Source organism: Gymnogyps californianus, chromosome 8 (genome assembly GCF_018139145.2).
Source record: "Gymnogyps californianus isolate 813 chromosome 8, ASM1813914v2, whole genome shotgun sequence".
Taxonomy (NCBI): domain Eukaryota; kingdom Metazoa; phylum Chordata; class Aves; order Accipitriformes; family Cathartidae; genus Gymnogyps; species Gymnogyps californianus.
The window spans coordinates 15,950,079-15,968,852 of NC_059478.1; the positions used below are offsets into that span (position 1 = coordinate 15,950,079).

Consider the following 18,774-nt stretch of genomic DNA (forward strand, 5'->3'; position numbering starts at 1 on the left):
ACTTGCTCTCAAAAACTGTAAGTCTACTTCTCTCTTCTTCGATGGGTATAGTTTTTGACCACAATGCAGTTTGACAGCAGAAATTTAATCATGTCCTACTGCTTACACCTTTATCAGAAAACTGATAAAATGTGTGCTCACACTGAACATTAGCAAGAAATTTTTCAAATGTCCTTCAGGGTTTTTTTTCCTTTCTCTTCTCTCCCTCCCTTGCTTCCCTGTCTCTCCCAGAGAAACTGATATAAAGCTGATGAGAATTTGGATTTGCTTTGAAAGCATCTTTTGTTCAGACTAATTTTAACCTTGTGATAAAGATTGCTTTTTGTATTCTGTTGAATGTGATATCTAATAATTGTTTGTCAAGGCAAAGTGCTGTAGGACATAATACATTTTTTAAATTATCTTTTGTAATTACAGTACAAATGTCTTTACATTCTAATGTCTAGAAAACAAGCAAATATGTCAAAAATAAGAAAAAATATTAAATATTTTAATTTTAAAGCATTTTGGCTTTGTATTATGAAAAGGTTTTTTAAAAAAACTGCTCAAGTGAAAGTAATTGTAAACAAAGATCAAAACTTCATTTTCTTGTAAAATACATAACTCAACTAGAAAATATATATTTGTACATTTGGCATAAACATTATAGTTACTCTTCCAGTTTTTTGTACTTTTACGTATAACTTGTATTGCTTTTGTCTTGTATTTTCATCTCCTAGTTTATTACTTTAGGGAGCTTCAGTTTGTAAAATTAGGACTTGTAGTCAAACCATCATGTATGAATTAACAAAGATTGGGGGACTGCTGCTGTTTTAAGCAAGGGCAGCAGACCATTTTTACTTGACTTGCAATGGGGATGGGATTGTCCCAAGGTTATTCTAAGGTAAAGAGAGTAAACCTTTTTTTTTTTTTTTTTAATATTCTATTCTAGTGAGATTATCTAAAGAGCTTGGGATTTTGCTATCTTAATCATAAGCTATCGGTAATGATGGCCTACTGTCTGAAAATTGCATTAGTAAGAAAGGTGGTGTGCTGAGCAAGCAGCAATGATAAAAGCTTAGGTAGAAATTAAGTTCGATGTCTGTAAATTTTGAAGTTTCTCGTGCATTCTTATGGTTAAATCTTAAAGCGCTAATGAGACAGTATAGAAAAACATCAAATACATGGTAACTAAACCTCTAACTTGTCATTTGTCTTTCACACAATATGAGTGCTTCAGCAGTTTTTCTCCAAAATCCTGACGCATTGCTTTTTCGCTTATGGGGCTGCAGTCTTCTGTGCTAACTTATTGATTTTGAAAGCTAGCTTGCTTGCTGGAGCTGTAGTGTTAAATTGGTTTAATAAACACAAATGGGATAGTTTAATGTTGTAAAAACATTTATGAGATAACAGTCTATTTTTTTAAATATAGTTTGCGTAACTCAGCTTGTTCAGTCTAGAAATAGAGTAGAATATCAAGGAAGATTTACAAGCACTGTTTGTACTCCAGACTTTCAGGATATAAGATATGAACAGATTTGGGTACTTTCATCTTTGCAAACGCAGGACAAACAGCCATCAAAAGACAGATAAGAATGTTTTTTTAAAGTATCCTTTTCCCCTCTGTAGCATACTAGATCTTGTACGTAAAAGCTGAAGAAGGGTAATTTATAAGTAACAGCAGGGATCTTTTTCAAGATCTGTTCTGTACTAGTGGAGAGATCAGAACACTTATGCTTTAAATCGCCAGTGTGAACAATCCTGGAAGGCTGAGGAAATAATAGATTTTTAAATTCAGTTCTTACTTTGGTGAGAGAACTTGAAAAATAATTATTTTACATCATTTTATCATTATATGCTATCTGTCTTCAAGAGAAGGAAAGCAATGAAGAGGAAAAAGAGGGCTAGGTCTAGACTTCATTCACAAAAGCAATGAAAAAAAGGAGGTGTCTTTATGGTACTAAATTTCTCATATCTGGTGGTGGAGAGATTAGAGCAGTTTCTGCATGATGGGATGTTCTGAGATAAGTTTTCCTGTCAAGGTGGTTTCAGTTTTTAAAAAATGTTCCTGTATTCACTGAGGGAAAGAGAAGGAGAGAGTGAAGAAGTGACTTTACTGAGGTTTTGTACTCATATGGGAAGAATAAAGTCTGGCCTATTCCCTCAGTAAAATAAAATGCTAAATACAAGTGTTACGAATTCAACAGGTGGCATTGTGTGCAACATAACAGTGGTTTGTGCACTGGAAGGTGCCAGTGGCTACATCAAACCTCCTTGGGCAGAAATCATAAGCAAATTTACTTGCCTCGCTCCATGAGCCAGTAAGTCTCGCTATATGTCATAAAAATCCTACTCTAGCAGATAAGGTCTTCATGGAAATTAATCGTTAATCTGCATGGTTGTACCTGATGGAATGGTTTTGTGTTTGTAGAGGTCCTTGCTGTGGATTTAGCTTCCTGTTAAAAGGAGCCTGACAGGCTCAGCTGGAAAAAATTCTGAGCTTGGGGAAATTCAGGAGAGCAAGTCAGTGCTTTGGGCCTCAGAAAAGGAACCCTATGGAGCTGTCACATGTCTCGGCTCTGATGGAGGAGAGATGGTGAGGAACAACTCGGAAAGGAAGTATAGGAACAGTGCTATGTGATGAAGTAGTATTGTTGCTTCAGGTTTCACTTGCCTTTTGTGGATGGTTAAAACTCCAGAAGGGGTGATACTAGACACAGTCTGGCTAGACAGCTGAGTCACAGAAGAGGCAAATCATCACAAGACCTTGAGTGAGAGTTGGCAGGGAATTACGAGGGCATAAGTCTGTGATGCTGTTCGTATCTATGAGGGTGTGCAAACAGTAGTGAGCCAGATTTCCAGAATGCTTTAACTACTGTGATATTAGGCAGAAAAGGGTGAAGTCTCCTTCTCCTCCATATTTTTACATAGGTGAAATTGTACATCAGGTTCTACTGTAATTAGTGGAAACTGTAGCGAAAACTGAATCTTGATGTTGGGGAGTTGATTAAAGCATTTAGAAAATAAGCTCTAAAACCATTTCACACATACTGGATTTTGAAATCTTTACAGCCTTTTCAATCCATCTTTGAAAATCTGGGGAAAAGGAGTACATCATAACTTGCTTAAATACCTGCATTTTTCAGCTATTGTATTTTGTTGTTCAAGTAAAGAAGGTGGTACATTGAATATAGTAAAGTAGAAACTTACGTTTGGGCTTTTTTTTTTACATTGCAGTTTACTGTCTGCTAACTTTAAGTATGCTGTTTTGAGATACTTGACTAAAAGTACCTTAATAAGGTATTTATTTAGATCTCTTCTTCACAAGGAGGCCAGTGTGGCTGCCTTGGTGTTCATATTGACATTTAGTAAGTAATAACTGCAGGAATGTACAGATGCGTACTCCACTTGGCAAGTAAAATGCCCTCTTTCCCTAGAAGAAAGAAAGGTCAAATAAATTAACTTTGTTAGAAGTAGTAATCTACTCATTGTGTTAAATCTTTTTCTCATATTAATGAAAAGAAACTGACAACGGTCACTAATTCCTCTCTGCTTTCATAAGTTGAAGACGAGAAAAGCTTAATTTGAAGTATTGCAGTGGCTTTCATTGACTTTGGGGGCCAACGCTGCAAGGCAAGTTCTCTGACTCATAGAAGCCTTTCAGAGTGAAGAAAACACATGTTTACACTTGGTATAGCGTGATTAAATGTATTTTTAAAATCCAGAAATCTTATTCAAAACCTTAATTGTGCTGCACATATTTACATTGCAGAACACCTGTACTTCAGGAGTGAATACTTGTACAACTGGTTAATATATTAATTAAAGGTACAATTAATTAATTTTCTTTCCATATCCAAAATATAAATGCCTATGTGTTCTCTTAAGCAACTTTATTATTTCAAGTGTTCATTAAAATACCATTGGCTGCAATATTTTGGAAAAAATGGGCAGAAAAAGAATGTTTCAAGCTCTGCAAATCAATAGAAACACATCAGAGCTTTGATATGAAAAATCATATAGATTTATCCTTTTGGTTCTTTTTATTGTATTTGCCTAATATAACTACATTAATTGAATAGGCATGAGGTTGCGGTATACCTCTTGGGAGACTGTTTTTATATATTCCTGCAACTGACCTCTTTACACATTTTTCTCCAAATGTTTTTTTTTTTTTTTTAATTTCTAGGAGACATGATTATGAAATAAAAAGTGAACTCAATTAATGAAGAGCTGTCTTCTTGATTCCCCTAAAACAATAACTCTGAGAGAGAGGTGAATGGCTTGATTCGTTTCAATGGGTCATTAACTTCCACGCCTACAGATGACAATATTAATATTCACAATGTGAATTATTTCTCTGCTGATTAGTTTAGGAGAAACACGCAATGAATGTACTTATTACGTGATCTAACACTGTGCTGGACACCCCTTTAGATCCCTTAAAACTCAAAATGTCCCTGCTGCCCAAACAGAGAAGCATCTCTCAGTTTAAACAGCATGGTTGTGTTTTTACAATACAAAAATCTGTGGCAATTATTAACTGTAAATGTAGACAGTGTGAAGCAAAACAAGTTTTAGAGTGACTAGTAAGTCATGGCCTGATGTATTGATTTGCACCTTTATTTAAATTTAACTGACTAAAAACTGCTGAGTGTTTGGGCTTTAAGGTGTCTCAAACCTCCCAGCCCATTAGACTGAAGTAGTTTAGAATTCAATGATCTGATTGCAGAGTTTATGTATGTACATAGACAGATTCCTTGAATCATCACGTAAGTTATAAATTCCATTTTGTTTCCATGAACTGTGAGTCTCCTTGTGTCTGGGGCTGTCATGTGCTAACAAGAGACAGGAGAGGTGCCAGTGTGTCAGTCATTACAGACTCTCTCCATCTAGCCTACTCTGAGCTAGGAGAGGCAAACAAGGAAACGGGATCTTAAATAAGGACAGTGTATCCCTCTTGGGAGGAACCAAGACAAAGCAGCCAGGTGGTAATGTTTGGATCTCAAAGCCAGGAAGGATTTTTGGAAACAGAAGCAGCTTTGTCAGGAAAGATAAAGTGATGCACAGACACAGCGGAGGGATCCTGTGACACAGAGGCAGTAGGGAGGCAGTGGAAGCCGCCATTTGAAGGAGCAGCTGTCTGCTGGCCGGCAACGGGAGAGTAAGGTCCCTGAGCACCAAAGGGGATCCCACAAAATCTCAAGGAAAATTCAAGAGTGAGGAAACACAGGCAGAGAGATGTACGTGTGTTTACTGTTTCATGTGGCTCTGTGTATCTCTTGTGGTCATTAAAGTGAAGAGGGGCTGCTTTTGAGACAGTTTGCAAAGTCTGTGCATTACCTGATTCAACTTCGTGGGATCCTGGAGAGATAAATTGTCACTTAGATGTCGACTATGACTGAGCTCTGGGAAGGAGTGAGTCAAAGCCATGGGGATTCAGCAGCAGTTGCAGGGTCTAAACAGGGGTCTCTGTCCTTAGAAGAGAGAAGAGATTGCCTGGAGACCCAAGGCAGATTGAAAAACTTCAGAGTGTTTTTGCATGGAAGCAGACTGAGGCTTTGTGAGTGTTCCACAAGAGGTATAATCTAGGCTGTAATATCTTAGTCTTTGAATTCTTACCTGTAGTAAAATGAGAGAGACTGGAAGAAGAACAAAACACGCACATGGTTAAGATAACAGACAGTACTGTAGGTGGCTCCAAGCATTGTCTGGCATACACACGTACACAAGGCAGCCACAAAATGGAAATCATACCACATGCATTTTATCATAATTTGCACTGAACCCAAGAATAATAATTCCTGCCAACAGACAGGCTGTTAGCTCAGGCTTAGTGCCGTACTACCGTAGCTACATAGCATCTGACTGCTTTGGAGCATGGGAAAAGGAAGCTCATGGTCACTTGCAGCATGGTCAAAGTAACTCGTATCTGTTGGCAAATGACCATGTGCACCCTCTGCTTGCAGGAGTAAGGTCAGATTGCCAACATTTAAGTCATTGACTTTGCATCTTTTCTCATGCTGGATGATGTGATAGCACTGGCCTGCATGTATGAATAGCTTTCTGGGATGAAGTCAAAGCATAAGCTCCTCTGAGGCAACTTAAAAGGAGTGAAACGCTCAGGAGGATAATGCGGAGCAAACTGATGTAAACGGTTCTTCTTCATAAACTGCAATTTTTGTCGTTTGTTTTGGGAGTGAGGGGAGTGTACTTTGCTGTCGGGTTTTGGTTTGCATAAATTCAGAAAATGTTCTGAATTATTTTTTTCTGAAAATATAACTTAACTGTTGAGAGGGAGGTCAAGCTTTTGTGATGAAGGGAAAATATTATAATAGGAAAACACAGGATTATTGTGATGTCCATGTTCCAGATTTACTAGGCCTGAAAATAGGTGAACTGGGGAGATTACTTTGTATGATTTCTACATATGTAAATGGACATACAATTATCTATCAGTATAAAATATTATTGCATATTTAGTGTATAATAATTATTTCAAGTTTATAAGCAAATGAAGATTACCTCAAATTTACATACAATGTGAAGAAAAGTCCCTTTATCCTCTGTAACTGCAGCATTTGGCAGATTCAGGAATAAATAATCTTTTGTGGCAAGGGTATGCCTTATCAAACATATGCAGATCAGTGCTAATTAATGCTAATTAAGGTTTCCTGTCTATCTAGTTGGAAAAACATCCAAATGTTATGAAATCCAGTTAGTATGCCTATTACCCTAATTGTTTTATATGGGATGGTTCTTAATTAAAATATGTAAATTGACCTTAATTGCTATATACTAATGGAGGTTCATGTTATCTCACTAAAAATGACAAGATGGTGAGGAAGGGTACTTAAACAAATAATTCTGATACATTTGTAAATAAATGACCTTTACTCAAAATTATTTTTAATTGGAAATTGGCAAAAGGGACATTTTGCCATCTATGTTTCTCTTTAGTTTTAAATAATGTCAGAATTTACAGTTCTTTGTTAACATAGATACAGTGACATTGCAGCCTAATTAAGACTACTAAACAAGTCAACATTTTGTGTGTTTACTGTATGTTTCAAAATTGTTTGCTAACCTCATGTTGACCTTCAGAAATGTCGTGCTTGACAATATTGATCTTAATTTTCACTATTTTTTGTTTTATTTTTTGATTTTGATCTCTCTTAATCATATCATTTCATTTGTGAAGTTTGATACACTGGTATACTTTTGCTGCTGACTGGACCTGTGACCCTGACTTTTCAGCAGAGAGGCTGGTGGGCAGCACCTCTTTGCACTTCACCTGTTAGTGTAAGACATGGACTTTGATCGTCTTTGGGGAGGGTAGTTCACATGTGTGCTGTTACATGACTGAGGCCTACACAGGTTTTTACACAAAGTCTTTTATGCCCTCTACGCAACACAAAAGCATTATTTGAATGATATTTTGTATGGCGGTTTATAGGTGCCCCATATTGGCGTTTTCTTGATAGTTATCCTTCCACTTCACACACGCAGCAAACATTTTTCTCCTCTGAAGTAGAGAATCTAATTAGAGAACCTGCTAATTTGGAGAACTGGCCTATAATTGTAGAGTTTACTTATAATAACAGTAGATTTTTAAAACACCAGATACATTTAAGTTTATATTATGTCATAGACATCAGTGATATATGCCTCACTTTGCAAAACCAGTCTGAAAGGTTTCACTCTTTTGCAGGATATTGTGACCAATGTTTCTCCAAGGATTGTGCGTGGAATTACTTCTGGTCCTATGTACGGCCCAGGCCAAGGCTCTTTTCTAAACATTGAACTGATCAGCGAGAAAACAGCAGCATATTGGTGTAAAAGTATTGCTGAACTGAAGGCTGACTTTCCAAAACATGTAAGTACTATTCAGTTGTAAAGATGCAACATACTTATTTAGAATCTCCAGTTTACAGATCTGTGAAAACTTACTTATTTAATATTTATTAAATAGAATGCCAATTGCTTTATTGACATACGAGTATGTTATTTAAAAACAGAAAAGCCCATCCAAATAATCGTTATGACAGAAAATTCTGTGAAATGACTGTTACACAAACGGAGAACGGTCATGATTTTTTGGTTAGGCTGTTAGGATGTTTACATCCAAATAGATAGTATCAAGGGAAAGAGTTGATCCCAATGTGGATGCTTGTCAGTTCTGCTGTGAATATTTTTGTATTTAAGATCATATTTAAAGATGTAACTTATAGTAATCATTTTCATTGTGAATTGAATTTGATTATAAAAGGGATCTTTGTTCTTTTCATTGTTAATCCAAATGTGAAAGATACTTCTAATATTTTGTAAGCAATTGGCTGCTTTAGGACAAAAAAACCAATACTGACTTAAAATTAACTTCACTACAAGGATAGAGTTTTGTTAGAGCCTTCTTGGCTATGGGGAATATCTGTCTAGAAGGTAATAATCAAAGTTGGGAGCAATGACACCAGCTAGCTGGCATAAATGGTTTTCAGCTACTGTTCTACTGAATAAGAACAACGAGGTGGAAAGTAAAATTCTCCTCAATCATTATCTCAAATGCATAGAGCTAGAAATCCCAGAGCCTACATATCTTCTGTCTTGAAGTTATTACCTCCATGGTTCAGCTATGAACAAAATAAGTGAACGTTCCTGAATATATTATGACATGAAGACAATCAGGTTTTTCTTTTCTTATTCCTGGAGTTTAAATGTACACATCGACAAGTACAAAAATGTTTAAACACATTGTATTGATAATAAAAGTTAAGTGCTGCATGTTTAATATCCTACTTCACTATGGACGGACTGTGTGTTTCTTTGCTGAGGTTCATGTCACTTTATTTCCTGTGACTGGGCTTCATAATAGTGAAAGTGTGAACCAGAAGATAATATTGTAATTCTCTGATTTTTATTTTAACATCCTTTGTCAAAGTCCTGGATATTGCATGCAGGCAGACTGTTGGCCATTTCTGCTGTGGGAATGGTCTCCCATTGCAGCCTTCACCAAAAATCTATCACAGCACTTTGTGCTTGAGACCAAACCGTTCTCTTCTGTGAGGAAAAGCACTAGCAACAATTTCAAAAGGAAAATTTGCATTTTCTGAGACCGAGCCTCTTGTGTGGGATGAAGAAGTCCCACTCTTCCATAGTTCCCGGGATGAGCATCTTCTGATCATCCCTCACTATGTGAGTTATTACTTTGAGAATGTGAATTCAGCTCCTGCACGTTGGCTGTGGCTGCTGCTGCGGCATCTTTGAGGTTGGTAACGCCTGCGTGGGCACGGGGGAAGCAGCACCCAGCAGTAGACCTTGGCTTTGCTCACACGGATTTTTAAAATGTGTCTGTGAACTCACCTAAGAACTGTTATAATTGTAATGGTAAATTTGTTGCTAACTGAAAACAGATTTTTGTTCACTAGGTAGAAATCTCATGGTGCTTATTTTGAAATATTCTGTATAATTAGAGCTTGCAGAATTTTTTTTTCCCCCAATTCCTGTTCACTCCTCTAGAAAGGCTTTTTAAACTTGATCTGTTTTTTTAAAACCAAAAGCAGTTTCTGAGAACTGTTTGAGTGAACTTAATTAACAAGCAAAGAAAGACATGTTCTGCTCAAATGAAGGCCAGAGATGAGGACACAAGCGATTACAGTAAAAAAAACTTACCTTGCTACAGTAAATATTAAAAACAAATCAAAATTTATACGTAATTACTTTTGCTAGTTAATACAAGTAGTTTAAGGTAAAATTTATCTTACAGATGAAAAGGATATGAGCAAAATAGCTACCTCACTAGAAGACGATCCCACAACAGCATCCTGTCTCATGCCATTAAGAAGCGAACCATAATGCAAAAAGAGCAGCTAAATTCCCCTAACAAAGCCTAGGATTCAAACTAAATTTTGCAAGGGGTTGTGTAAAAGAGGACCACCAGTCACAGCTCAGTGGATAATGTCACCTAACTGTGACATGTTGCCTCTATGGATCAGGAACTAGCATCTCCCTTGTGCTGTCTTCACCTCTGTAGTGGGTGGCCTCATTCTTTGGCTCTTCTGACTCCTGATTCTTGCTTGTAGCTTGCAATTATCTCTTACTGGCAGTGTTTCCCAGTCTTCTCTTCTATTAGCTTCTCCCTTCAACCCTGAATCCACTTCAAGTGGACTAGGGCAAAAACTGCCACCAGCAGAAACTTGCTTCAATGCCACCGGCAGTGAATTAAATATTTGTAAGGGTCCAAGCAGAGGAGAAAGCAGAAAGAGAAAGTATCTTGATTTTGTATGTTTGCTTGTGAAGTATCATCAAAAGCTTTGCTGTTTCAATTTGGGATTTTTTTTAATTGAGTTAATATACTGTCACTTTTACCATTTTCAGAAAACACACACACAAAAAGAAGTTAGATGGTATGCACAGTACAGGCCCAAGATGATTTTTTTTTTAATTTTATTTTTATGTTTTTTAAATCAGGTGCTTCTCTGTTAAAATGATTTGCAGTTAAAAATGGGATTGTTTTCTTTCTGGTACTTCAGTCATATCAGTAAGGTATTACTTCAGCAACTTGGCTGAGACCATTTAAAACATATGGTATTATTCAGAGTAGTTTATTCTTAATTTTTCAAAGGATGCAGTTTTAAAAACACTGTGTCCACTGCTCTCCTATATACCAAGAAAACAACCTTTCAGTCAGAGAGCTGTGAAAGTGAGAAGAAAATTGGTCTGTTTGTATTTTTCGTCTTCTTTTTACTTTCCCAGATATTGTAGTCTTACTTACTTATATTGGCCTGTCTTTGTGATATCCAAACATCTTCCTTACATGGTTAACTAAGGGTTTTTTTTATGAGAGTCTATTAAGTATTTATATTTTTCTGTCTTATGGCTGCACATAGCATCTGATACCACAGGATTTATCATTCTCTGCAATTATTAATCAGGAGAAAATGGATTTTTTTTGTTCTTTAGTAATGGAGACTGAGAACTTGATGGTCAGAAAAGATGGAACAATTATTCTATTAATTTCATAGTCTTAAATGTAATATTAAAATATCCCTTCTTAATTAGTATAAAGCTGACACCTTATTGGCAAATTTTGCATCCCCACTCCCTCAAAAAAGTGTTTGTAAAGTGCTATATTAATCTAAAACTCAAGAAAAATGTCAATAATCAAAATTTTCAGATTGAAATTTAATTCCTGCTTGTTTGAGAGGAATGACTACTTGTCGTGGTTTAACCCCATCCAGCAACTAAGCACCACACAGCCGCTCGCTCACTCCCTCCCAGTGCGATGGGGGAGAGAATCAGAAGGGTAAAAGTGAGAAAACTCATGGGTTGAGATAAAAACGGTTATATAAATATATATAAATAAGTGAAGCAAAAGCTGTGCACACAAGCAAAGCAAAACAAGGAATTCATTCACCACTTCCCATCGGCAGGCAGGTGCTCAGCCATCTCCAGGAAAGCAGGGCTCCATCACATGTAACGGTGACTTGGGAAGACAAACGCCATCACTCCGAACATCCCCCTCTTCCTTCTTCTTCCCCCAGCTTTATATGCTGAGCATGATGTCCTATGGTATGGAATATCCCTTTGGGCAGTTGGGGTCAGCTGTCCTGGCTGTGTCCCCTCCCAGCTTCTTGTGCCCCCCCAGCCTCCTCGCTGGTGGGGTGGGGTGAGAGGCAGAAAAGGCCTTGACTCTGTGTAAGCGCTGCTCAGCAATAATGAAAACATCCCTGTATTATCAGCACTGTTTTCAGCACAAATCCAAAACATAACCCCATACTAACTACTGTGAAGAACTTTATCCCACCAAAACCAGCACAATACTGAAACCATAATCACAGTCTGGTAGTCTGTTCTCTTTACTCCCTGCTATAGAGGGACATTTTGGGCCAAGGCCAATAAAAGCTGTTCCCATGTAATACAAATATTATCTCAGCATCATAATGAGAAATAGGAAGACTGTCCCTTTCTGAGGCCTGCTTAGACTGGTTTGAAATGGCAGAGGGGAGATTTGGAGGTGCAGAGTGAGTGAGTGGCTGGGTAGGGGCTTAGCTGCTGACCGAGGTCAACCTACCACAGATGGGAAATGCATAAAGTTGTCAGTTTGTGTTAAAAAGACTAGACCATGATTTGGACATGCAATATTTGAAGTGCTTTAGATAGCGGGGCAAAAGAACTAAGACGAATGCCACGTTAGTCCTACTTTCATATTTTATTTACCAAGGAGATACTTGATTATACAGTGTATTGATGTGGCTGAAAAAACGGCGTTTTATGGTATATTCAAGAAATTAGTTTACTTAAGAAATATGAATTTGGCCAAGTAGAACTCACCTAATGATATGATCAGGAATGAAAACCATGCAGGAAAATAAAATACTTAACTTTTACTTTAGCAAAAGTCTACAAACTTTAATCAGTAGAAAGTGGCTGAGAAAGTTGAAAAGAAAGTTATAAAACCTTGGAAAAGAACTTACTGCTGAAATTTTATATTCGCATACTTGACATTAGCTACAATATGGCCATTATCTGTGCTGGGAACTGTGAATACTGGTAGTGGCAGTACGTCTTTGTGTGCCGATAAAACAAGGAGCTGTGTGCACACACAGCTTTGGTGATTGTGAGGGAATGGGATATATTGGTGGTAGCACTTGTTTCATCAGAAAAAGCATACAAACTGCTGCTGTTCCTCATCAAAACCTTTTGCTTACCATAGCTCAGCCTTCTCATTTGAGTTGGTAAGTCACCTACTTACACAGATGTCTATTCTTCCAGTCCCATAAGCATGTCTATATATTTACACTACCTAGTAGCTGGCCAAATATTTTAAGGTTGCATATTGAAACCTCTTCAGCATTTGCTGTGGGGAGAACAAACTTGAGAAGAGCAAAGTTTGAAAATGGTGAAACACTTCTCTACAGAAAAATGTGAACTGAGAGTTCAGTAAGAAGGTGATGGACACAGTTGCCAGGTGGTCTTTTTCCACCTTCCCAAAACTGTAATTCGTGCCCTGTAGATGATAAAAAGGTAAGCAAATTAATGAAAAACCTCAATATGCAAATTAGTTTGAGTCTGAGCATGTGCAGGAGGTCACAGCAGTACAGATAAAGGGCTTTGAAAGGACACTTAATGGGACAAAATAGATTGCAGAGGAAATGTTATTCCCTACAGGGCTAACAGAAGTCCATCACAAACAAACTAATGTCTGAGAAGTTTGTACTGCAAGGAAGAACTGGGATCTTGGAAGAAGATGCCAAATTGAATATTTTTCAATATTGCTATATTAGTGTACTGAAGTCTTAAAAGTAACTTTTTGGCCTCCTAACTGAACACAAATGAGTTTGCGCTGCTGCATAACTCTAAGGAACGCACATAGGATACCAGATTGTCAGCTGTGACACTGATTCTGTGATTCAGATATCAGTGTCGTGATGTGTTGAATTGAGAAACCTCTTCTGCTAGAAACATTAAGTACTCTTGGACCCCAAAACTAAGCTGAAAACTCTTGTCTTAATGTTTGTTCTGCTGCTTACAGAATGTTGCTGACAGTCTCTCTGACAGTTACTCAGCAGAGAGCAGCTTTTCAAGGCTGAAACTGTTAAAGATATATTTTTGTTCAACATTTTGTTCAGAATGTCCCAGGAACACCTGTCAGGAGTAGCCGTGCTAAAGCGCGTGTGAGAACAGATCGCTGGATCTCAGGCTGATAACTGACTTCTTTGTAGCATTGTTTTTTTGTTGGTTTGGGGTTTTTTGTTTTTTTTTTTAAATCTCCTGAAATGATGTAATTAGTTTTTTATATTATGCAGGTTTTTTCTACCATAGAGGTATGAAATAGGGCAGCCGGTCTTGTTTGGTTTTGGTGTTCGGGGGTTTTTTGGTTTTTGTTTTTTTGAATTTAGGTAACAAAACCAAATCTGTTTTAGTTCTACTCTTTGAGGATAGGAGGAAATGAGGGGTTACAGAGCAAGAAAAATACAATTGAATAGGCATAAGGGACTGGCTTGCTCCTGTAAATAACTTTTGGTGCAGAAAAATGCAATGTTCAAAAAGATTTCCTGAAGTTATAAGATGAATAGAAATAGATTTGCAACAGCAATAGTAGTTATTTGGATAGTTTACATGGAGAGATTTGATTAGTTTGCCGAAGTGATCCCTGAAGTGGGGTCCTACATATCAAGCTTATGTGTAGGACTGGCTCTGGTTTTAATAGCAGGTTTCGTCTACAGACTGTGAACAACCTTTGTATATTTATATAAACCTTTTCCCTCTCTAAGTCTGCACTAATAGTAGACCTTGTAATCTGATTACTGAGAGGAATTGACTAAAATATCTAAAATTGCTGTAGATCTCCTTTGAGACTTAAAATTAAGGGACATTAGGTGGAAAACTTTTTAAGATACAGAGGGATCATAGACTTCACAGCTTTACTGTGAGGAGAAGGTCAAAGTTGGCTTTCTCACTAGATGTATTAGGAATAATTTGTGTATTTTTGCAGGCATTATTATAGCTTTCACTTTTGGTGGGTGTTCAGAGGTCTGTGGGATGTTGTGTAGAGTACATAGTATTTACATTTCGAGATACCAGTCACTGACTTGATTCAGGTTATAAAAGGTAGTAGTTTGTTTTACCATTTGGGTTTCAAATTTGAAATACTTGGGAATTTGGAATAGCATTTGTAACACAGGTAATTAGGTGAGGTGAAAGGCAGAACCCTCATCTTCATCGTTGCAGAAGTCAAGTTCAGAAGAAGTGAAGGTCAAATTGTCATCCAGCTGCTCTCCATAAACACCTGCTCTTCCTAGGGCTAGTATAGATAGCTTTGCCTTTCCATCACAAAGGAATGATACTGTGTACTCCAAATACCTGCTGAGGTGTGCATCCACATGATAAGTCACAGACATCTTGACAAGCCACAACACCTACAAACTTGGAATAAAACATTTCTAAACAACCAGGTAGGGCTGTGTCCATGTGGACCTCACTTGATACCAACAGCAACCAGCATATTGTGGACCTGAATGGGGAGGGTACACGCCGTGCGTTCTCAGGCCTATCAGAGGACCCTTGCTGGAAGCCCAGATGCTTTTCCACATGAACTGAAAAGGACAGAGCATAAGAGGAGGGAGCCACAAGCTGGGCTGCCTGGAAGCTTGCACACTCCATATCATGGAAGTGCCCAGCAGTGCAGAACAGCTACCTGCGTTCCTTTATCTGAATTTCAGATCCACAAATCACATTTAAAAACTCCAGAAGTTGTTATTGCTGCAGCTTAAACTTCCCAAATCCAGCCGTCATGGATGCTTGGTAGGAGGTGAAAAAACCCACACAGCAGTTGTTAAATTCACCATATGGAAAAGATCCCTTTCACTACAGAAAACTGGCAGTAGGCCTAGTCCCTTAACATCAGAGGAAATCCTAGCTGAAGAGGGAGGATGAGGTTGGAATAAGGCACTCATACTGGTTACCTTGCCCAGGAACTAAACCACTTGGCCCTAGCTAGTGTGTAGTGCAAGAATGGCCAAGACTCCTCAATTTCCAATGACTACTGTGGAGGGTAGAAGGGAAGAGGCCTCGGAGCATGGAGCATATGACCACCTTCCCTTTTTTTCTTTGTCCTTCACCACAAGGAAAAGGGAGGATGAAAAACAGTACAGAAAGATGCTTCCTAGAAAAGAGAGAGAAGAGAGCTGACATGAAAGAAGAGCAGACGCATAAACAGTGTACCTCTGCATACTCCAGGGGAGCTTCCACTCTCCCCCATCCTGAGGGTGTCCTCGTTGTTCCTGATGCTGGTTCAGCTCTTCGTGAGCTAGCAGGACACATTTTCCTCTGTGCAGTCTAAGGAGGAATTCAACAAGAACTCTGATTTACACAGTGGATTTACACCAGAAGTGCCGGTCCATTTCTGTAGGCACAGCAGTTTCTATTTCCAAGAGTAAATGAACAAAACCAGAGGCTAGTAACAGAAATGTTGATGTATTGGGTTTTTGAGATCACATTTTCTTATAAGGAAGGAAGTTTTCTGGGAAAGGCTCTTCCACAAGGCATAAAAAATGCTCAAGCCTCATATGACCTGAATATTAATAGAGATGGGACTGAGCTACAAAATATGGTGCTGTAAATTTTCACTTCTTGAGGCTTAGGTGTTAGTTAAAAAAAATGAGAAAATACAGGAAAATTCTCATCTATCATCAGCATTTTTCGATAGTAGTGTTGGCTATAGCGGATCTGCTTGAGGCCTGAAAAGTAGCAGAGAACTGGCATGAGGTCAATGTAACACCTCTTTGCTGTGAGAGATCAGGGGAACTACAGACTTAAAATCTTCTATCCTTGTATGCAAATTGTTAGAAACTGTTCTAAAAAATAGAATTAGTAAAAAGGAAAAAAAAAGAGTAAAGAAACCCCTTTTGTAGTGGGCCATGCCTTAAAAAAAGTTCTTTGAGGACATCAAGAGAGACTCAGCTGATAAAGTGAGCTTGAGTTTCCGAAAGCATTTGATAGGGTCCCTCACTGAAGGATTTGAAAGAAATTAAGTTACCATAAGATTAAAGGGAAGAAACCCACATGAATAAATAACTAGTTAAACATGGGAAACAATGTTAAGGAATAAATACTCAATTTTCACAGTGGATAGAGAGCTCCAGAAAAATTCCCTAGGGATCTGTGCTGTGTCCTGTACTATTTAAAATGTTTATTAACAATCTGGAAAAGAGAGAATTTCAAGAATGTAAACTTTGTTGGTAATAGTAAGTATTCTAGGGAGATAAAGATGAGAGCTGACTATAAAGGTTTGTGAAGGATCTTGCATTACTGAGTGACTGGCCAATGAACTGCCAGATAAAATTAAATTAAGATAAATGTAGTATGCACATGGGATAAAACAGTACTAAATTTATATATACAGTGATTGATTGTAAGCTAACTATACTAGGGTTACAGTAGAGAGCACTATGAAAATCTCAGCTTAATGCTGAATAGCATTGAAATAAAGCATATCAAACAGAGAATTTCTGGGAAAGGAAGAGAGAACAAAGCAAAAACCATCATTATGCCAGCATATTGATTCTTTTTTTTTTTTTCCCCGCACATTTTGAATACACTGTGTGGTTCACGTCTTTCTGTCTCAGCAAGGGTGCAGCTGGGTTGGAACCAGAAGGGTGATAGGTGGAAATGAGCCGTAGGAGACACTTCACCACGCACCACTGTGGCTGTGGAGCTCATTCTCACAGGGCATTGCCGGCGCCAGAGGTACATACAGGTTGAGAAAGAACCAACTGGAAAAATTATTGGAGAAGGCTATGGAGTGCATCATCTCTGGCTCAGGGAATTCCTGTGGCACAGATTTCTTAAAAGCTGGGAGAGTTTTCTAGGGAAGTACTACTGTAAGCTTGCCCTAGAGAGCTGCTGCTGGTGCGTGTCGGAGAAGGGGTACTGAGCTACGTAACCCATTCCTACGGGTTACCTTGTCAAGGCACAAAGAAGAGCTGTTAGATTTGTACCCAGGATCAGAAACCCCCTCCTGCCTCCCAGTCCTGTCTCAGCCTTTGGACCGTTGTGCCTGTATTACACTTTGACAACCTGATTAACATGTAACTACATTACTTGAACTCAAGCTGAGATGAAGATATATTTTGTACTAGTTTGAGATGATGTGCTAAAGGTTTTGTAATTCAAGTGCTGTCTTCAATTTACTAAGATTTGAAAGGCTGTGTTTCCAGAGGGTCACCACAGATGATCCTACATATAGAAACACAAGGAAGTCTGCTAAAAATATACCCAGAGACAATGTCTGTTCATGCATGTTCAAATGATTATGCAGTACATGTCTTATAGATTGGTCCCAACTGCCACAATATTCATTTTGGGGGGTTTGTTATTATTATTTTTTTAAGAATATGGTTATTAATCTGGCAAAGAGGTGCAAACACACACACCAGCCATCAATTTGAGAGAATTTTATTTTAAGAAAGCACATATCTTTTGCTGGAAACTGCAATTTGTAACTGAAAATAGAACCACATGGTAAATTCAGTGAGATTTTTTACAATCAATCTATGATTCAGATGTACATGTTTGTGGTGACAAATTAGGACCTTGAGGAGAAATGTGAGAAGATCTTTTATGTTTTGCACTTGGAAACTACCGCTTTGTTGAGAAACCTGTCAAACTAGTTTAGTGCAGAACCATACTTTCTTCCTATGCATGTTATAAAGCCATGACTTATTTTGTTTGTTTTACTTTCACAGCTAAGGTTTGACAAATAGTAAGTAGTTCAGTAAGGCAGAGGACTATTTGTACATGCGCTAAGAATATCCTTTTGATTTGAAGAGTTGAGTTATTGATTCCTGCAAGAAAAGAACAATTTTCACAGTTTTGTGAGGGCTATGAATGCATCTTTAAAACTTTAGCCTTTGGGTAAGAACTAGGAGAAAATTAAAGCAGTTTCTGAAATACTTCACCAACCATCTCCTAGAAAATGACCCAATCTACTTGATTATTGGAAAAGACAAGCTCCTTAATGGCTAGCATCAGCTGAAGCTGGTTCAGGATGTGCTTTGGCTGTTGCTGCTAAAAATTCCTTTTTTGAAGAGATATGTGAATGCTCATTAAGCAGGAGTATCGACAAAGCAAATGCACTAAACATAAAGACAGTGTGATTAAAAAGATATTTCTAGAATGTAATTCTGCTGGCAGTGACACGAACAGTTGCATATTTTAGTTCATGTTATTAAGGTTCGGATTTCCTTTTATTTTTCTATGCAGACTATTATTTAGAGAGAGAAGAAAAGCTCTTAAAAT

General features: G+C 37.8%; 1 protein-coding gene across 1 annotated transcript in view; it reads left to right on the plus strand.

Annotated features, from left to right (window-relative positions):
* The window catches only part of DPYD (dihydropyrimidine dehydrogenase), a 361,479-nt gene that overhangs the window by 210,099 nt on the left and 132,606 nt on the right, over nt 1-18,774 (plus strand). The window contains exon 16 of the mRNA XM_050901009.1: nt 7,691-7,855. Within this exon, the coding sequence (XP_050756966.1) occupies nt 7,691-7,855 (165 nt within the window). The remainder of the gene's footprint in view (nt 1-7,690; nt 7,856-18,774) is intronic.